The 20029-nt window shown below is 43.8% G+C and overlaps 1 protein-coding gene across 10 annotated transcripts in view; it reads right to left on the bottom strand.

The window, feature by feature from the left end:
* Positions 1–9207: 9207 nt before the first annotated feature.
* Positions 9208–20029, bottom strand: part of LOC129835746 (1-phosphatidylinositol 4,5-bisphosphate phosphodiesterase beta-3-like) — a 149738-nt gene continuing 138916 nt past the window's right edge. For 2 of the 10 annotated variants that reach the window (XM_055901507.1, XM_055901506.1), the window contains exons 30-33: positions 18237–18326; positions 17980–18037; positions 17422–17508; positions 9208–15723 (exon numbers count right to left, since the gene is read on the bottom strand). In XM_055901507.1, coding sequence (XP_055757482.1) covers positions 15418–15723; positions 17422–17508; positions 17980–18037; positions 18237–18326 — 541 coding nt within the window. In that variant the 3' untranslated portion in view covers positions 9208–15417. The remainder of the gene's footprint in view (positions 15724–17421; positions 17509–17979; positions 18038–18236; positions 18327–20029) is intronic. The other 8 variants (XR_008756510.1, XR_008756509.1, XR_008756506.1 and 5 more) reach the window with 8 other exon arrangements.

Here is a 20029-nt window from a genome sequence, read left to right as displayed (position 1 = left end):
TTACTCACACACTCAATCATCAACTGGGTTGGGCTGTTTTTGTTAGTAAGGGATTATTTTTTAATAAATCTATACTGTTAGGTAACAGTATCCCAGCTTTGTTTTTTGTTTGTTTGTTAGTTTATTTTCATTGTATTTTTTGTTGTTGTTTGAGTATTAGTCTGTTGTTAGTTTTTTGTCTGTGTCTGTGTTTGCCCTTATCAGTACAGCCCATTCCCTTTGTGTGTGTGTGTGTGTGTGTGTGTGTATGCCCAGTTATGTAAAGTACTTAAGTAAAAAAAAAAAACGTGAAAGTACTACTTAAGTACTACTTTGGGGTATCTATACTTTACTTTACTACTTATACAACTTCTACTTCACTACATTCCTAAAGAAAATAGTGTACTTTTTTACTCCATACATTTTTCCTGACACCCATTTTGAATGCTTAGCAGGACAGGAAAATGGTCCAATTCACACACTTATTAAGAGAACCTCCCTGGTCACCCCTACTGCCTCTGATCTGACAGACTCACTAAACAGAGAACGTCCCTGGTCATCCCTACTGCCTCTGATCTGACGGACTCACTAAACAGAGAACGTCCCTGGTCATCCCTACTGCCTCTGATCTGACAGACTCACTAAACAGAGAACGTCCCTGGTCATCCCTACTGCCTCTGATCTGACGGACTCACTAAACAGAGAACGTCCCTGGTCATCCCTACTGCCTCTGATCTGACAGACTCACTAAACAGAGAACGTCCCTGGTCATCCCTACTGCCTCTGATCTTACGGACTCACTAAACAGAGAACGTCCCTGGTCATCCCTACTGCCTCTGATCTGGTGGACGGGTATATCTTAGTGTTAGAGTGTGTCCCTGGTCATCCCTACTGCCTCTGATCTGGTGGACGGGTATATCTTAGTGTTAGAGTGTGCCATACGTACATTTAAAAAAACACAAAATGGTGTCGTTTGGTTTCCTTAATATAAGGTATTTTAAATTGTTTATACTTTTACTTTTGATATAGGTATATTTAAAACCAAATACTTTAAGACTTTTACTCAAATAGTATATAACTGGGTGACTTTCACTTTTTTCTTGAGTCATTTTCTATTAAAGTATCTTTACTTTGACTCAAGTATGACAATTAGGTACTTTTCCCACCTGTGATGATATAGACAGTACATGTATAGCATCACGCCACTGTGTATGCCCCCTACCAGTCACATGTCAGTCTTTCTTTCTACTGATTGGTTCCCCTCCCTTATCTCGTTGCTATGCGACTTCCTTGGTTCTGTTCGTGTTGATCCGTTAGTTTACATATTCCTTTTCTTTAAAAAATACTTCACAAAAGTGATATGGATTTATGGATGTTTCATTCTAATATTTAAAAAAAATATATATAAAAAAAAGAAATAAATGTTATTATTCCTTTTATTTGGATTGAAGAAGTTCCTGTGGACTTTATGTTATTTAAGGTGTTAAGACAAGAGAGCACTACAGAGAACAAAACAGCATTAAGAAACTACATCTGGACTGTGTGTATATCTTTGTGTGTGTGTGTGTGTGTGTGTGTGTGTGTGTTGTGTGTGTGTGTGTGTGCGTGTGTGCACACACTGTCTTCCATAATTGCATGACTGTTATCTCATTCCATTATGTGACTACAGACGTACTTTTCAGGAAACCAGGTCAAAGCGTTGTTCAGAAAGACCAAACATTTGTCTTTATTTTTTCTGCAAGCTGAATTAAAACTTTGTTTGAGGTACCAACTCAACAGACGACTCGTGTGTTATTATTATTTCAATTATTCTATCACATCTACTGAACAGCAGAGAGAGAAAGTGAGAGAGACAGAGAGAGAGACAGAGAGAGAGACAGAGAGAGAGACAGAGAGAGAGACAGAGAGAGAGACAGAGAGAGAGACAGAGAGAGAGACAGAGAGAGAGACAGAGACAGAGAGAGAGACAGAGAGAGAGACAGAGAGAGAGACAGAGAGAGAGACAGAGAGAGAGAGACAGAGAGAGAGAGAGAGAGAAAGACAGAGAGAGAGAGAGAAAGACAGAGAGAGACAGAGAAAGACAGAGAAAGACAGAGAGAGACAGAGAGAGACAGAGAGAAAGACAGAGAAAGACAGAGAGAGACAGAGAGAGAGAGACAGAGACAGAGACAGAGAGAGAGAGAGAGAGAGAGAGAGAGAGACAGAGAGAGAGAGACAGACAGAGAGAGACAGAGAGACAGAGAGAGAGAGAGACAGAAGGCTGAGTGAACATTTTTCTTAGAGTTTAAAATGTTTATTGTTTTCATTTCAACCAGACAAACCCTGATAAATAAACTAATAAATAAATAAACTAATAAACTAAAAATAAATAAATAAACGTTCAAATAATGATCTTCATAATCAAAACGTTCATCTGTCAACTACCCCTTGACGATAGCCTGACAACAGGAGTGTGACTGACAGACAGCTGCTATTCCCACGGCAACCGCAGGTAACTATGGTAGCGAGACACCTCCGCTGAAGAGGAACGGAAGGAAAGAACGAAGCAGAAGAGAAAACAGTCCCGCGGGGAAGAGGGAAGAAAGAGGAGAGAGAAAATAAGTTGAGGAAAGTGCTTATGGGTAGACACTAACTAACTGCACTACTCAGTAAAACATCCCACAACACTAAATAGATATCACCTTCTACTGTTACTAGGGGTTACTGTACAAGAGACATGAGTTGCGTCCCAAATGGCAACCGATTCCCTATATAGTGCAATACTTTTGCCAAAGCCTATAGGCCATGGTTAAAAGAAGTACACTCCACGGTATAGGGAATGGAGTGCCATTTTGGATGAAACCAAGAGCTCTAAATTAAGCACCTTTTAGTCAAGGTTTATATATCTATATATATACACAGTGCTTTCAGAAAGTATTCAGACCCCTTGACTTTTTCCATATTTTGTTACGTTACAGCCTTATTCTAAAATTGATAAACAAAAAATGACCTCGTCAATCTACACAAAAATACCACGTAATTCCAAAGCAAAAACAGTTTTTTTGATTTTTTTGCAAATGTATAAAAAATAAATAAATGAAATATCACATTTACATTTGTATTCAGACTCTTTACTCAGTACTTTGTTGAAGCACCTTTGGCAGCAATTACAGCCTTAAGTCTTCTTGGGTATGACGCTACAAGCTTGGCACACCTGTATTTGGGGAGTTTCTCCCATTCTTCTCTGCAGATCCTCTCAAGCTCTGTCAGGTTGGATGGGGAGCGTCGCTGCACAGCTATTTTCAGGTTTCTCCAGAGATGTTCGATCGGGTTCAAGTCCGGGCTCTGGCTGGGCCACTCAAGGACATTCAGAGACTTGTCCCGAAGCCACTCCTGCGTTGTCTTGGCTGTGTGCTGAGGGTCGTTGTCCTGTTGGAAGGTGAACCTTCGCCCCAGTCTGAGGTCCTGAGCGCTCTGGAGCAGGTTTTCATTAAGGATCTCTCTGTACTTTGCTCCGTTCATCTTTCTCTCGATCCTGACCAGTCTCCCAGTCCCTGCCACTGAAAAACATCCCCACAGCATGATGCTGCCACCACCATGTTTCACCGTAAGGATGGTGCCAGGCTTCCTCCAGACGTAATGCTTGGCATTCAGGCCAAAGAGTTCAATCTTGGTTTCATCAGATACCCCATAATCATCTCCCTGACCAAGGCCCTTCTCCCCCGAATGCTCAGTTTGGCCGGTCAGCCAGCTCTAGGAAGAGTCTTGGTGGTTCCAAACTCCTTCCATTTAAGAATGATGGAGGCCACTGTGTTCTTGGGGACCTTCAATGCTGCAGAAATGTTTTCGTACCCTTCCCCAGATCTGTGCCTCGACACAATCCTGTCTCGGAGCTCTACGGACAATTCCTTCAACCTCATGGCTTGGTTTTTGCTCTGACATGCACTGTGAACTGTGGGACCTTATATAGACATGTGTGTGCCTTTCCAAATCATGTCCAATCAATTTAATTGACCACAGGTGCACTCCAATCCAGTTGTAGAAACATCTCAAGGATGATCAATGGAAACAGGATGCACCTGAGCTCAATCTTGAGTCTCAAAGCAAAGGGTCTGAATACTTACATAAATAAGGTATCTGTTTTTAATTTTTTATAAATGTGCAAATAGAAACATTTTGCTTTGTCATTATGGGGTATTGTGTGTAGAGTGAAAAAAACAATTGAATCCGTTTTAGAATAAAGCTGTAACGTAACAAAATGTTTAAAAAGTCAAGGGGTAGCTAACACTGTAGATATAGATAACATAATACTGTAGATATAGATAACATAGCACTGTATATATAGATAACATAACACTGTAGATATAGCTAACATAATACTGTAGATATAGATAACATAGCACTGTAGATATAGTTAACATAACACTGTAGATATAGATAACATAGCACTGTAGATATAGATGACAGCACTGTAGATATAGATAACATAGCACTGTAGATAGAGCTAACAGCACTGTAGATATAGCTAACAGCACTGTAAATATAGTTAACATAACACTGTAGATATAGCTAACATAACACTGTAGATATAGCTAACATAATACTGTAGATATAGCTAACAGCCCTGTAGATATAGCTAACATAATACTGTAGATATAGCTAACATAACACTGTAGATATAGCTAACATAATACTGTAGATATAGATAACATAACACTGTAGATAGAGCTAACAGCACTGTAGATATAGCTAACAGCACTGTAGATATAGCTAACATAACACTGTAGATATAGCTAACATAGCACTGTAGATATAGCTAACAGCACTGCAGATATAGCTAACAGCACTGTAGATATAGATAACATCACTGTAGATATAGCTAACATAGCACTGTAGATATAGCTAACATAACACTGTAGATATAGCTAACAGCACTGTAGATATAGCTAACATAACACTGTAGATATAGCTAACATAGCACTGTAGATATAGCTAACATAGCACTGTAGATATAGCTAACAGCACTGCAGATATAGCTAACAGCACTGTAGATATAGATAACATCACTGTAGATATAGATAACATCACTGTAGATATAGATAACATAATACTGTAGATATAGCTAACATAGCACTGTAGATATAGCTAACAGCACTGTAGATATAGCTAACAGCACTGTAGATATAGCTAACATAACACTTTAGATATAGCTAACATACCACTGTAGATATAGATAACAGCACTGTAGATATAGCTAACAGCACTGTAGATATAGCTAACATAACACTGTAGATATAGCTAACATAACACTGTAGATATAGCTAACAGCACTGTAGATATAGCTAACATAGCACTGTAGATATAGCTAACAGCACTGTAGATATAGCTAACAGCACTGTAGATATAGCTAACATAACACTTTAGATATAGCTAACATACCACTGTAGATATAGATAACAGCACTGTAGATATAGCTAACAGCACTGTAGATATAGCTAACAGCACTGTAGATATAGCTAACATAACACTGTAGATATAGCTAACATAACACTGTAGATATAGCTAACAGCACTGTAGATATAGCTAACATAACACTGTAGATATAGCTAACAGCACTGTAGATATAGCTAACATAATACTGCAGATATAGCTAACAGCACTGTAGATATAGCTAACATAATACTGTAGATATAGCTAACATAATACTGTAGATATAGCTAACATAACACTGTAGATATAGCTAACATAACACTGTAGATATAGCTAACATACCACTGTAGATATAGATAACAGCACTGTAGATATAGATAACAGCACTGTAGATATAGATAACAGCACTGTAGATATAGCTAACATAACACTGTAGATATAGCTAACATACCACTGTAGATATAGATAACAGCACTGTAGATATAGCTAACAGCACTGTAGATATAGCTAACATAACACTGTAGATATAGCTAACATAACACTGTAGATATAGCTAACAGCACTGTAGATATAGCTAACATAACACTGTAGATATAGCTAACAGCACTGTAGATATAGCTAACATAATACTGCAGATATAGCTAACAGCACTGTAGATATAGCTAACATAATACTGTAGATATAGCTAACATAATACTGTAGATATAGCTAACATAATACTGTAGATATAGCTAACATAATACTGTAGATATAGCTAACATAATACTGTAGATATAGCTAACATAATACTGTAGATATAGCTAACATAATACTGTAGATATAGCTAACAGCACTGTAGATATAGCTAACAGCACTGTAGATATAGCTAAGGTGTAAAACGTTGAGATAACTTAGCCAGGCTGGAAGGAAGCCTGTCACATATACTCCAGCCTGATGGACGGAGAGGGAGAGAAGGGTAGAGAGGGAGAGAAGAGGGGAGAGATAGAGAGGGAGACAGACATGGACAGAGAGGGAGACAGAGAGGGAGACAAAGAGGGAGACAAAGAGGGAGACAGAGAGGGAGACAGAGAGGGAGACAGAGAGGGAGACAGAGAGGGAGACAGAGAGGGAGACAGAGAGGGAGACAGAGAGGGAGACAGAGAGGGAGACAGAGAGGGAGACAGAGAGGGAGACAGAGAGGGAGACAGAGAGGGAGACAGAGAGGGAGACAGACATGGAGAAAGGGAGACAGACAGAGAGATAGAGACAGACATGGAGAGATAGAGACAGAGGGAGACAGAGAGGGAGACAGAGGGAGACAGACATGGACAGAGAGTGAGACAGAGAGAGACAGAGAGGGAGACAGAGAGTGAGACAGAGAGAGACAGAGAGGGAGACAGAGAGGGAGACAGAGAGGGAGACAGAGAGGGAGACAGAGACGGAGACAGAGACGGAGACAGAGAGGGAGACAGAGAGGGAGACAGAGAGGGAGACAGAGAGGGAGACAGAGAGGGAGACAGAGAGGGAGACAGAGAGAGATAAGGAGAGACACATCCGGATCTTAAATGCAAACATCACTGTGGCTGTATGTGTGTGTGTGTGTGTGTGTGTGTGTGTGTGTGTCTGTCTGAAACGTCAGTGTAGCAAAGAGTGTTTAGCAGTAAGTCTAAGCCCTGGATAGAGAGGATGAATGCAGAGAGGAGAGGAATGATAGAGAAGGACAGAGAGGAGAGGAAAGAAAGTGGAATAGAGAGGAGAGGGATAGAGAGGAGAGGAATGAGAGAGGGGGGTAGAGAGGAAAGAGAGGGATAGAGAGGGATAGAGAGGAGAGGAATGAGAGAGGGGGATAGAGAGGAAAGAGAGAGAGGGATAGAGAGGAGAGGAATGAGAGAGGGGGATAGAGAGGAAAGAGAGAGAGGGATAGAGAGGAGAGGAATGAGAGAGGGGATAGAGAGGAAAGAGAGGGATAGAGAGCAGAGGAATGAGAGAGGGATAAAAAGCTCTGCAGTGCTCCTACTTAAGCTGCTCAAACATATAGAGAGACGGGTGGTTGTGTGTGTGAGCAGGACACTCTTTCAAATATGTCTGCGCTTCAATCCCCAGTCTCTGTGCTGACTGTGTTTACATGTGAAGCTTGCTTGCAGGACTGTTCAAAGGAAAATTCCACCCAATGACTATGTTTTGGTATTTGTGTCATTAGTCTATTGTTGACTACTGCTACTCGCTGTTTGTTTGTTACCTATGCATAGTCACTTCGCCCCCACCTACACGTACAGATTACCTCAACTAGCCTGTACCCTGCACACTGACTCGGTACCGGTGCCCCCTGTATATAGCCTCGTTATTGTTATTCTTATTGTGTAAAATTATAAAAAGTTTTTACTTTAGTTTATTTGGTAAATCTTAACTCTTTGTTGAACTGCACTGTTGGTTAAGGGCTTGTAAGTAAGCATTTCACGGTCAAGTCTACACTTGTTGTATTTGGCGCATGTGACAAATAAAGTTTGATTTGATTTGATTAGATTAGAGTCACCCCCAAAAAAATCAGCAATCAAGTTTTCAAGATGTACAACTTTCAAAATATAGAAGTACAGATGATGCTGCCTTTGGTATCATATGATGCTTCAATACATCATACTGGCAAAATGTGTATTTTTAAAGTTGTATATCTTGACAATTTGATTGCTGACATGCACATTTTTTGGGGGGGGGGGGACTATACTAAATAATGGACTAATGACACAAAAACCAAAAGATAGTTTTTGGGTGAAATGTAACCTTTAAACAGTCAGGCTCAAGGCTACAGTACGTAGTAGTAGTAGTGTGTGTGTGTGTGTGAGAGATTGAGTGAGTCTTCATTCCTGCCGATCGATGAGAGGAAAGATGGGGCTGACACACACAGTGGTTAATACGTGCTCTACCTCTCGTGGAACAGACGTCCAGAGCCCTCGGTCCGATGTGTTACTGAATGATGAAATGATCATGGAATTCTCTACTGTCGCTACATTCCAGTCTGTTAATACTTGTTTTACATTATAATGAACAAATGTCACGACGCAACTTGTGACGACTTGTTTTTGCAAAATTGCTTCAGATTTTCAACATAAACCCAGACGACCCCACTTGTATTGTCACGTGTGGGACTTCCTCAATATATTGGGCCCAACACAATATTACACACACACACACACACACACACACACACACACAAACACAGTCTGCGTCCCAAATGACAACCTGTTCGGGATAAAGTGCACTAATTTTGAAGTGCACTACCTGGATCCACATGGTCAAACGTAGTGCACTACATAAGGAATAGGGTTCCATTTGGGACGGGTCTAGTACTACACATTATAAAATGGTTAGTTTTACACACCAAACAATATTGCACAAGAACAGCTACCGTAGAAAATATTACTTAATCCACTGGTTTGCTGGAAATGTTACACGGTTTCACAATCTACTGGCACCGCTTCTTGAAAAGATTGTGGTTTCCAGGAAAGAACACAGAACCATGAAACCAGAAATAAATTCAGTCTTTTGTGTTTTATCCTCCATTTATTCTCCTTTTATCCTCCTTTTATCCTTTTAATAAAATCATTTTATTTTAAATGTTGTCTACATCTGGAGCTGCTTCATATTTTAATTATCAAATAAAAACCAACCAACCACCCAACCACCCACCAACCAATCAATCACGAACCAACCAACCAACCAATCACGAACCAACCAACCAATCAATCACGAACCAACCAACCAACCAACCAATCACGAACCAACCAACCACCAACCAATCAATCACCAACCAACCAACCAACCAACCACCAACCAAGACAAGGCTGATATTTTAGCCAAAATGCTGTATTTATTGAATTTACAGTGATACACTTAATATTATTTCATCCAGATAAACATGATGGCATCATGATGTCAGAGAGAATAATACTATGATACAATCAGTCATTTCTACATTCACTGTCAACAAACTCTGAGCCCCAAATGGCACCCTATGCCCTACGTAGGGCACTACTTTAGACTAGAGCCATATGGACCCTGGTCAAACGTAGTGCACTATATAGAGAGAAGGGTGTCATTTGGGATGAATCCTATAGTATCTCTCTCTCTCTCTCAAGTGACTTGGAGCTCAGAGAGAAACTCTTAAAGTGGGGAGAAGGGTGGAGGGATGAAGGGGTGGAGGGATGGAGAGAGAGAAGGGTGGAGAGATGGAGAGAAGGGTGGAGGGAGAGAAGGGTGGAGGGAGAGAAGGGTGGAGGGAGAGAAGGGTGGAGGGATGGAGGGATAGAGAGAGAAGGATGGAGGGATGGAGAGATGGAGGGAGAAGGATGGAGGGATGGAGAGATGGAGGGAGAAGGATGGAGGGATGGAGGGAGAGAAGGGTGGAGGGATGAGAGAGAGAAGGGTGGAGAGAGAGAAGGGTGGAGGGATGGAGGGAGAGAAGGATGGAGGGAGAGAAGGGTGGATGGAGAGAAGGGTAGAGGGATGAGGGAGAGAAGGGTGGAGGGAGAGAAGGGCGGATGTATAAGACAGGACGGCAGTCGACAGCCTTAAAGAAGGCCTGAGGGGAGGAAAGGGAGAAGAGTTGCCACACGGTCTTCAGTGTGTGGAGAGAAATGTGAAGCTAGCCCTCTAGGCTAAACTGAATAAGCCCCCAAGCTGAGTCTCCCGGGTAGGAAATTGGCTATCAGTGTTAGCGAGCCAAGAGCAACCTTCTGGCCCGGTCTTTATGTTTCATTTAGATCTTATTTGATACATGCACACAAAGTCAATGGAACTCTTCAGCACGTTTTACATAGAACCACTGGCCGTGTTCTAGAACTTCTAGTGTTCTACAGTAGAATTCTCTGGCCGTGTTCTAGAACTTCTAGTGTTCTACAGTAGAATTCTCTGGCCGTGTTCTAGAACTTCTAGTGTTCTACAGTAGAATCCTCTGGCCGTGTTCTAGAACATAGTAGAGTCACCTAGCTAGCTAATACAGTGGTTCTCAATCCTGGTCCTGGGGACCCAAAGAGGTACACATTTCTGTTATTGCTCTAGCACTACACACCTGATTCAAATCATCCAAGCTCGATGATCAGTTGATCATTTTAAAATCAGCAAACACTGAAATGTGTCCCCGTTGGGGTCCCCAGGACCAGGATTGAGAACCCTGATTGAAACGATAAACTATTTAAAAAGAGGAAGAAAAACAGGGTGATAAAAGTGGAATCACTTTAAAACTACTTTTTAAAAACGTATTCTCATCAGGACAAGTGTGTTACACATACTGGGCTGTTCCCCAGAGCAATATAGACCAGATTACTAATACGATCATTGTAAACACACTGATCAAATCAAACAATTATTTTATGCCCAAACTAATGTTCCGATGTACAGAAATAGATATAAATTGTGATAATATAAAGACAACTTTTCGGGTCTCAAAGCACCCTGGAACTTTAACAAAGTGATCTTCTCCCCTATAGTACCCGAGCAATGGTCCTGTGAACCATTCATAAAACACAGAGCATTCAACACAGAACATTGAAAAAAACTTACAAATTCACCCTCACTACTAAAAGAGTTGTACCCCTCCCAACCTGACTATCAATTACCACAAAAAAATAAGGTACGTTTCTTCTTCGTTTTTTATTAGAAGTGTTATTAGAATGTTAAAATAAACAATGATGGTGAATATACACATTCAGGGGGACATTAAACCAAGATGGACAGGCAGCAAGCGTCAGCGGTGGAGGAGAGGTGAGGAAGGGGGAGGAGAGGTGAGGAAGAGGGAGGCAGCAAGCGTCAGCGGTGGAGGAGAGGTGAGGAAGGGGGAGGAGAGGTGAGAAAGAAGGAGGAGAGGGAGGCAGCAAGCGTCAGCTGTGAAGGAGAGGTGAGGAAGGGGGAGGAGAGGTGAGGAAGAGGGAGGCAGCAAGCATCAGCGGTGAAGGAGAGGTGAGGAAGGGGGAGGAGAGGTGAGGAAGAGGAAGGAGAGGTGAGGAAGAGGGAGGCAGCAAGCGTCAGCGGTGGAGGAGAGGTGAGGAAGGGGGAGGAGAGGGACGCAGCATGCGTCAGCGGTGGAGGAGAGGTGAGGAAGGGGGAGGAGAGGTGAGGAAGAGGGAGGCAGCAAGCGTCAGCGGTGGAGGAGAGGTGAGGAAGGGGGAGGAGAGGTGAGAAAGAAGGAGGAGAGGGAGGCAGCAAGCGTCAGCTGTGAAGGAGAGGTGAGGAAGGGGGAGGAGAGGTGAGGAAGAGGGAGGCAGCAAGCATCAGCGGTGAAGGAGAGGTGAGGAAGGGGGAGGAGAGGTGAGGAAGAGGGAGGCAGCAAGCGTCAGCGGTGGAGGAGAGGTGAGGAAGGGGGAGGAGAGGTGAGAAAGAAGGAGGAGAGGGAGGCAGCAAGCGTCAGCTGTGAAGGAGAGGTGAGGAAGGGGGAGGAGAGGTGAGGAAGAGGGAGGCAGCAAGCATCAGCGGTGAAGGAGAGGTGAGGAAGGGGGAGGAGAGGTGAGGAAGAGGAAGGAGAGGTGAGGAAGAGGGAGGCAGCAAGCGTCAGCGGTGGAGGAGAGGTGAGGAAGGGGGAGGAGAGGAAGAGGTGAGGGACAGAAAGATTCCAAAATGTCTTTCACTTCTAGAACATCTCAAACACTTCCCCCACTTCCACTATCACTCCTCCTCCCCTCCATCCCTCCTCCCCTCCATCCCTCCTCCCCCCCGTTCTGCCCAGGGGCACCTAGAGTCAGTAGTACAGGTCATGTAGAATGACAATAACATAGAGATACATTTACAGATCAATAATACTAGCAATATTATAGCCACAGAATATTCTACATGTTCAGGTAACGTCTGCAGCCCAAATGTAACCTATTCCCTATATAGTGCACTACTTTTGACCAGAGCCCATATAGAAAAGGGTGAAGGGTTTGGGACATAGACCAAACATGTGACAAGTTCACAAGCAAAAACCAAACAAGGTGGTAAAGAAATAGACTCTTTTCATACAGAAGATAGATGTTGGTATGATGTGACTGCTGGTTTCTTCTTGACACACACACACACACACACACACACACACACACACCTTCTCACTTTCCCTTACAGCGTGTGTGTGTGTTTGCACGTAGATGAGAAGAAAGAATGAAAAGATTGAGGGAATGAAAGAGAGAGGTTGCAGTGGCCCTTGGTTTGTAGCTGTGCAGCAGAGGCCGAAGGGAAAGATGCCCACGTGTCAACTCCACCTTTAATTTAGACCTGGCACCAAGAGAAAAAGAGAGAGGAGGGAGAGACCTGGAAACCAAGAGAGAAAGAGAGAGGAGGGAGAGACCTGGCACCAAGAGAAAAAGAGAGAGGAGGGAGAGACCTGGAAACCAAGAGAGAAAGAGAGAGGAGGGAGAGACCTGGCACCAAGAGAAAAAGAGAGAGGAGGGAGAGACCTGGAAACCAAGAGAGAAAGAGAGAGGAGGGAGAGACCTGGCACCAAGAGAAAAAGAGAGAGGAGGGAGAGACCTGGAAACCAAGAGAGAAAGAGAGAGGAGGGAGAGACCTGGCACCAAGAGAAAAAGAGAGAGGAGGGAGAGACCTGGAAACCAAGAGAAAAAGAGAGAGAGGGAGAGACCTGGCACCAAGAGAAAAAGAGAGAGGAGGGAGAGACCTGGCACCAAGAGAAAAAGAGAGAGGAGGGAGAGACCTGGAAACCAAGAGAAAAAGAGAGAGAGGGAGAGACCTGGAAACCAAGAGAAAAAGAGAGAGAGGGAGAGACCTGGAAACCAAGAGAAAAAGAGAGAGGAGGGAGAGACCTGGAAACCAAGAGAGAAAGAGAGAGGAGGGAGAGACCTGGCACCAAGAGAAAAAGAGAGAGGAGGGAGAGACCTGGAAACCAAGAGAGAAAGAGAGAGGAGGGAGAGACCTGGCACCAAGAGAAAAAGAGAGAGGAGGGAGAGACCTGGAAACCAAGAGAAAAAGAGAGAGAGGGAGAGACCTGGAAACCAAGAGAAAAAGAGAGAGAGGGAGAGACCTGGAAACCAAGAGAAAAAGAGAGAGGAGGGAGAGACCTGGAAACCAAGAGAAAAAGAGAGAGGAGGGAGAGAGACGGGGGGGGGGGGGGTTAGAGCGAGGAAAGGACAGATAGAGGGAAAGAGTAAAGGAGGGGGTAAAAAACACTCTCTCCCCCTCGTTGGCTGTGAGCTTCACTGTAGCAGAGATGAGAACAGCTTAGAGACCAAAAAGCAGCCGTCAACCTCGGAGATTAACACACACACACACACACACACACACACACACACACACGATTTAAAAATACATAATAATAATATAGAATCTGTATATGGTCTCCTAACCCATCTCTCTAATGGCAACTGAACAGGAGGGGGATGAGGATTATTTTAGGTACTTATTGACTTAATCAGCATCCCAAGTAGAACCCTACATAGTGCACTACTTTTATCCAGGGCACATAGGGATCTGGTCAAATGTAGTGCACTACTTTTATCCAGGGCACATAGGGATCTGGTCAAATGTAGCGCACTATATAGGAAATAGGCTGCCATTTGAGACGCATCTTTAGCCAATACTACAGGGAACTAGACTAGCCCTAAACCAACAGAGAGAGCGAGAGAGAGACACAGAGAGAGACACAGAGAGAGAGAGAGACACAGAGAGAGAGAGAGAGAGAGACACAGAGAGAGAGAGACACACAGAGAGAGAGAGAGAGAGACACAGAGAGAGAGAGAGAGAGAGAGAGAGAGGGAGACACAGAGAGAGAGAGAGAGAGAGAGAGAGAGAGAGAGAGACAGAGAGAGACACAGAGAGAGAGACACAGAGAGAGAGAGAGAGAGAGAGAGAGAGAGAGAGAGAGAGAGAGAGAGAGAGAGAGAGAGAGAGAGAGAGAGAGAGAGAGAGAGATACAGAGAGAGAGAGAGAGAAACGCAGAGAGAGAGAGACACAGAGAGAGAGAGACACAGAGAGAGAGAGTCTGAGAACGCACTGTACTTGTCTGTGTTTGTTACGTGGTTCCTAGAAAGCCACAGCCGGAGCAGAGCATCACACACACAGAGTTGATTATAGTCCACATATGGGCTGACCCTGCCCCCACACCAGCGCAGGATGTCAATTGGACGACTACAGGGGTCAGAGGTCAATAACTCATCCTGACCAATGACAGCTTGCTCTGTCTGTGACGTCATTTCCACATCATCCCTCTTTCATTAAACGCTCTCTGTTTGTCCATCCATCCATCCAATTAATGTATCCCCCAGCCGCAGATTAGGGGATTAGCACTTTAGCTATTATATCATGTAGCGTTAGCATCATGCTACACTAGCTCGGAGCTAGCGCTGCCCACAAGTTCCTTCTGTAAACGTGGAACATTTCATTGTTAGCTGTAGCTTTTGCCTAGCCAATAGCAGAGAATCTCAGTGATAGAGGGGTAAACCACTCACTACCACCGACACAACACCCCCATCTGGCGGTCCAATCTGTGTACTGCACCTCAACACAGACAGCCAAGAGTGTCGCAAATGTTTTTGGTGCTGAGATTAACTTTTTGCCTTTTCCTGACCCTCCAATCTCGAAAGCCAAAACATCGCCAACCATTCGGATAGTCCAAACAGAAACTACTCCAAGTTGAACCACCAGCTTTAAATTTGGGACAGATAGTGGTTAAGAGAAGCTACAGTTTTAGTTTTGGGACAGATAGTGGTTAAGAGAAGCTACAGTTTTAGTTTTGGGACAGATAGTGGTTAAGGGAAGCTACACTTTTAGTTTTGGGACAGATAGTGGTTATGAGACAAAATCTCTGACAAACATTGATGAGAAAAATATACATATGCAAAGAAATCTGACGAATTAACAGAAAATATATATATTTTTTAAACTTTGGTTACTTCGTCTCTACCTCTAAAACTCTGGATAGAAGAATTGAACAAATCAACATCTTAAGATATTTAATCAAATAAAAAATAAAATTACAATTAAAAACACATTTTAAAAATGAAAATAACAAAAAAACTTTTTTCCACCAACTAAAGCCCAAGAACCATTATGATAAAAAGGACATAATTAAATTCACACCATGGTCAACTCTACATCTGATTGGACAGGAGTAGAGGAAGAGGATGAATCCACCACTGAGGCGATGCCATTGTCTAGGCTCCTGTTCCAGGCGCTGCTATTGGGCGTTAAGGGTAAAGTGGGCGTGGAGCAGTTGGTGGGCGTGCCTGAGCTGGAGCTAGGACTGCTATGATTGGATAAGGAAAAGAGGGCGTCGCTGCAGAGACCTTTGGACTCTAGTACCGTCTGCAGATATTGGCAGATCTCCTCAGGAAGACGCTGGAGCTCCGTCACAAAGTCCTGCTCCAACCGGGCCTTCAGCTGGAATTTAAATCATCATATTTATTAGATAAAGTGATACTTCAACATGAAATGATCCTGTTACTCAAAAACAATCTTCAAGTATGTCATTCATTAGTTGAATGTTAAAATGCCCCAAAAATGCCTCACCTGTGTGTGTCTCTCACCTGTGTGTGTGTGTGTGTCTCTCACCTGTGTGTGTGTGTGTGTGTGTGTGTGTGTCTCTCACCTGTGTGTGTGTGTGTGTGTCTCTCACCTGTGTGTGTGTGTGTGTCTCTCTCACCTGTGTGTGTGTGTGTCTCTCTCACCTGTGTGTGTGTGTGTCTCTCACCTGTGTGTGTGTGTGTGTCTCTCACCTGTGTGTGTGTGTGTGTGTGTCTCTCACCTGTGTGTGTGTGTGTGTGTGTGTGTCTCTCACCTGTGTGTGTGTGCGTGTGTGTGTCTCACCTGTGTGTGTGTGTCTCTCACCTGTGTGTGTGTGTCTCTCACCTGTGTGTGTGTGTCTCTCACCTGTGTGTGTGTGTCTCTCACCTGTGTGTGTGTGTCTCTCACCTGTGTGTGTGTGTCTCTCACCTGTGTGTGTGTGTGTCTCACCTGTGTGTGTGTGTCTCTCACCTGTGTGTGTGTGTGTGTGTGTGTGTGTGTGTGTGTGTGTGTGTGTGTGTGTGTGTGTGTGTGTGTGTGTGTGTGTGTGTGTGTGTGTGTGTGTGTGTCTCACCTGTGTGTGTGTGCGTGTGTGTCTCACCTGTGTGTGTGTGCGTGTGTGTCTCACCTGTGTGTGTGTGCGTGTGTGTCTCTCACCTGTGTGTGTGTGTGTGTGTCTCTCACCTGTGTGTGTGTGTGTGTGTGTGTCTCACCTGTGTGTGTGTGTGTGTGTGTGTGTCTCACCTGTGTGTGTGTGTGTGTGTGTCTCACACCTGTGTGTGTGTGTGTGTGTGTGTCTCACACCTGTGTGTGTGTGTGTGTCTCACACCTGTGTGTGTGTGTGTGTGTCTCACACCTGTGTGTGTGTGTGTGTCTCACACCTGTGTGTGTGTGTGTGTCTCACACCTGTGTGTGTGTGTGTCTCACACCTGTGTGTGTGTGTGTCTCACACCTGGGTGTGTGTGTGTCTCACACCTGTGTGTGTGTGTGTCTCACACCTGTGTGTGTGTGTGTCTCACACCTGTGTGTGTCTGTCTCTCACACCTGTGTGTGTCTGTCTCTCACACCTGTGTGTGTCTGTCTCTCTCACCTGTGTGTGTCTGTCTCTCTCACCTGTGTGTGTCTGTCTCTCTCACCTGTGTGTGTCTGTCTCTCTCACCTGTGTGTGTCTGTCTCTCTCACCTGTGTGTGTCTGTCTCTCTCACCTGTGTGTGTGTGTGCGTGCGTCTCACCTGTGTGTGTGTGTGTGTGTCTCACCTGTGTGTGTGTGTGTCTCACCTGTGTGTGTGTGTGTCTCTCTCTCTCACCTGTGTGTGTGTGTGTGTGTGTGTGTGTGTGTGTGTGTGTGTGTGTGTGTGTGTGTGTCTCTCTCTCTCTCACCTGTGTGTGTGTGTCTCACCTGTGTGTTTGTGTGTCTCACCTGTGTGTGTTTCACCTGTGTGTCTCAACTGTGTGTGTGTGTGTGTGCGTGTGTCTCTCACCTGTGTGTGTGTATCTCTCACCTGTGTGTGTGTGTGTGTGTGTGTGTGTGTGTGTGTGTGTGTGTGTGTGTGTGTGTGTGTGTGTGTGTCTCACCAGTGGGTTCTCCTCCTCTATGTGTCGCAGGACTTCTCTCTGACCAATGACCAACTTTTCCTGACGCCTTAACTGGGCCTCATCCAACTAGAGAGAGAAAGAGTAGGGGAGACAGAGTGAGGGGGAGAGAAAGAGAGAAAGAGAGGGAAAGAGAGAGAGGGGGGGAGAAAGAGAGAAAGAGAGGGAAAGAGAGAGAGGGGGGAGAGAGAGTGAGGGGGTAGAGAGAGTGAGGGGGTAGAGAGAGTGAGGGGGTAGAGGGGGTGAAGAGAGAGGGAGAGAGAGAGATAAAGAGAAGGGGTAGAGGGGGTGAAAAGAGAGGGGGAGAGAAAGAGAGGGGATAACAAGAAAGGGAGAGAGGGGGAGAGTGAGGGGGAGAGAAAGAGAGTACGGGGGGAGCCAGAGCGTGAGGGGGTGAGGGAGAGTGAAAGATGGATATTGACATCACAAAGGGAGACGGCTGAGAGTAGAAAGGAGAGGTACTACTCAGAGTGTGATAAGACGTGTGTGTGTGTGTGTGTGTGTGTGTGTGTGTGTGTGTGTGTGTGTGGCCTCACTCACCCGGCGGATTAAAGTGACAGAGTCTGAGATATGCTTCCTGTTGATCTCATTCTGTTCCCTACAAAGAGAGAGAGACAGAAACGTTGGAGATTGGAATTACCTTTGAAAATGATACTCTCACACACACACACACACACACACACACACACACACACACACACACACACACACACACACACACACACACACACACACACACACACACACACACACACACACACACACACACACACACACACACACACACACACACGTACGACTCGGCCTTGTCTCGGTCTCTGCTCTTGGCCTCGATGATGCTGTTCTGCCTCTTCCTGTCTAGAATCTTCTGAAGCTCCTTCTTCTCTCTGTAAACAATAACAACGAATACAATATTACCAGATCATCAATAACAACAACGGTACAACCAGATCAACAACAACAACAACGGTACAACCAGATCAACAACAACGGTACAACCAGATCAACAACAACAACAACCAGATCAACAACAACAACAACCAGATCAACAACAACAACAACGGTACAACCAGATCAACAACAACAACAACCAGATCAACAACAACCAGATCAACAACAACCAGATCAACAACAACAACAACCAGATCAACAACAACAACAACCAGATCAACAACAACCAGATCAACAACAACAACAATGGTACAACCAGATCAACAACAACAACAACCAGATCAACAACAACAACAATGGTACAACCAGATCAATAACAACCAGATCAACAACAACCAGATCAACAACAACAACCAGATCAACAACAACAACGGTATAACCAGATCAACAACAACAACAATGGTATTACCAGATCAACAACAACAGCGGTATAACCAGATCAACATCAACAACAACGGTATAACCAGATCAACAACAACCAGATCAACAACAACAACCCGATCAACAACAACAACCAGATCAACAACAACAACGGTACTACCAGATCATCAACAACAACAACGGTATTACCAGATCAACAACAACAACAACGGTACTACCAGATCATCAACAACAACAACAACAACGGTATTACCAGATCATCAACAACAACAACAACGGTATTACCAGATCAACATCAACAACAACGGTACTACCAGATCATCAACATCAACAACAACAACGGTATAACCAGATCAACAACATCAACAACAACAACGGTATAACCAGATCAACAACAACAACAACGGTATAACCAGATCAACAACAACAACAACAGTATAACCAGATCAACAACAACAACAACGGTACTACCAGATCATCAACAACAACAACGGTATAACCAGATCAACAACAACAACAACGGTATAACCAGATCATCAACAACAACAACAACGGTACTACCAGATCATCAACAACAACAACAACGGTACTACCAGATCATCAACATCAACAACAACAACGGTATTACCAGATCATCAACATCAACAACAACAACGGTATTACCAGATCATCAACAACAACAACAACGGTACAACCAGATCATCAACAACAACAACGGTATTACCAGATCATCAACAACAACAACAACGGTATTACCAGATCAACAACAACAACAACAACGGTATTACCAGATCAACAACAACAACAACGGTATTACCAGATCTTCAACAACAACAACGGTATTACCAGATCATCAACAACAACAACAACAACGGTATAACCAGATCAACAACAACAACAACGGTATTACCAGATCATCAACAACAACAACGGTATTACCAGATCATCAACATCAACAACAACAACGGTACTACCAGATCAACAACAACAACAACGGTATTACCAGATCATCAACAACAACAACGGTATTACCAGATCAACAACAACAACAACGGTACTACCAGATCAACAACAACAACAACGGTACTACCAGATCAACAACAACAACAACGGTACTACCAGATCATCAACAACAACAACAACAACGGTACAACCAGATCAACAACAACAACAACGGTACTACCAGATCATCAACAACAACAACAACGGTATAACCAGATCAACAACAACAACAACGGTATTACCAGATCATCAACAT

Source organism: Salvelinus fontinalis, chromosome 36 (genome assembly GCF_029448725.1).
Source record: "Salvelinus fontinalis isolate EN_2023a chromosome 36, ASM2944872v1, whole genome shotgun sequence".
NCBI classification, from domain to species: Eukaryota; Metazoa; Chordata; class Actinopteri; order Salmoniformes; family Salmonidae; genus Salvelinus; species Salvelinus fontinalis.
Note: the sequence above shows the minus strand (reverse complement) of the source record. Positions and strands in the feature narration are given on the sequence as shown.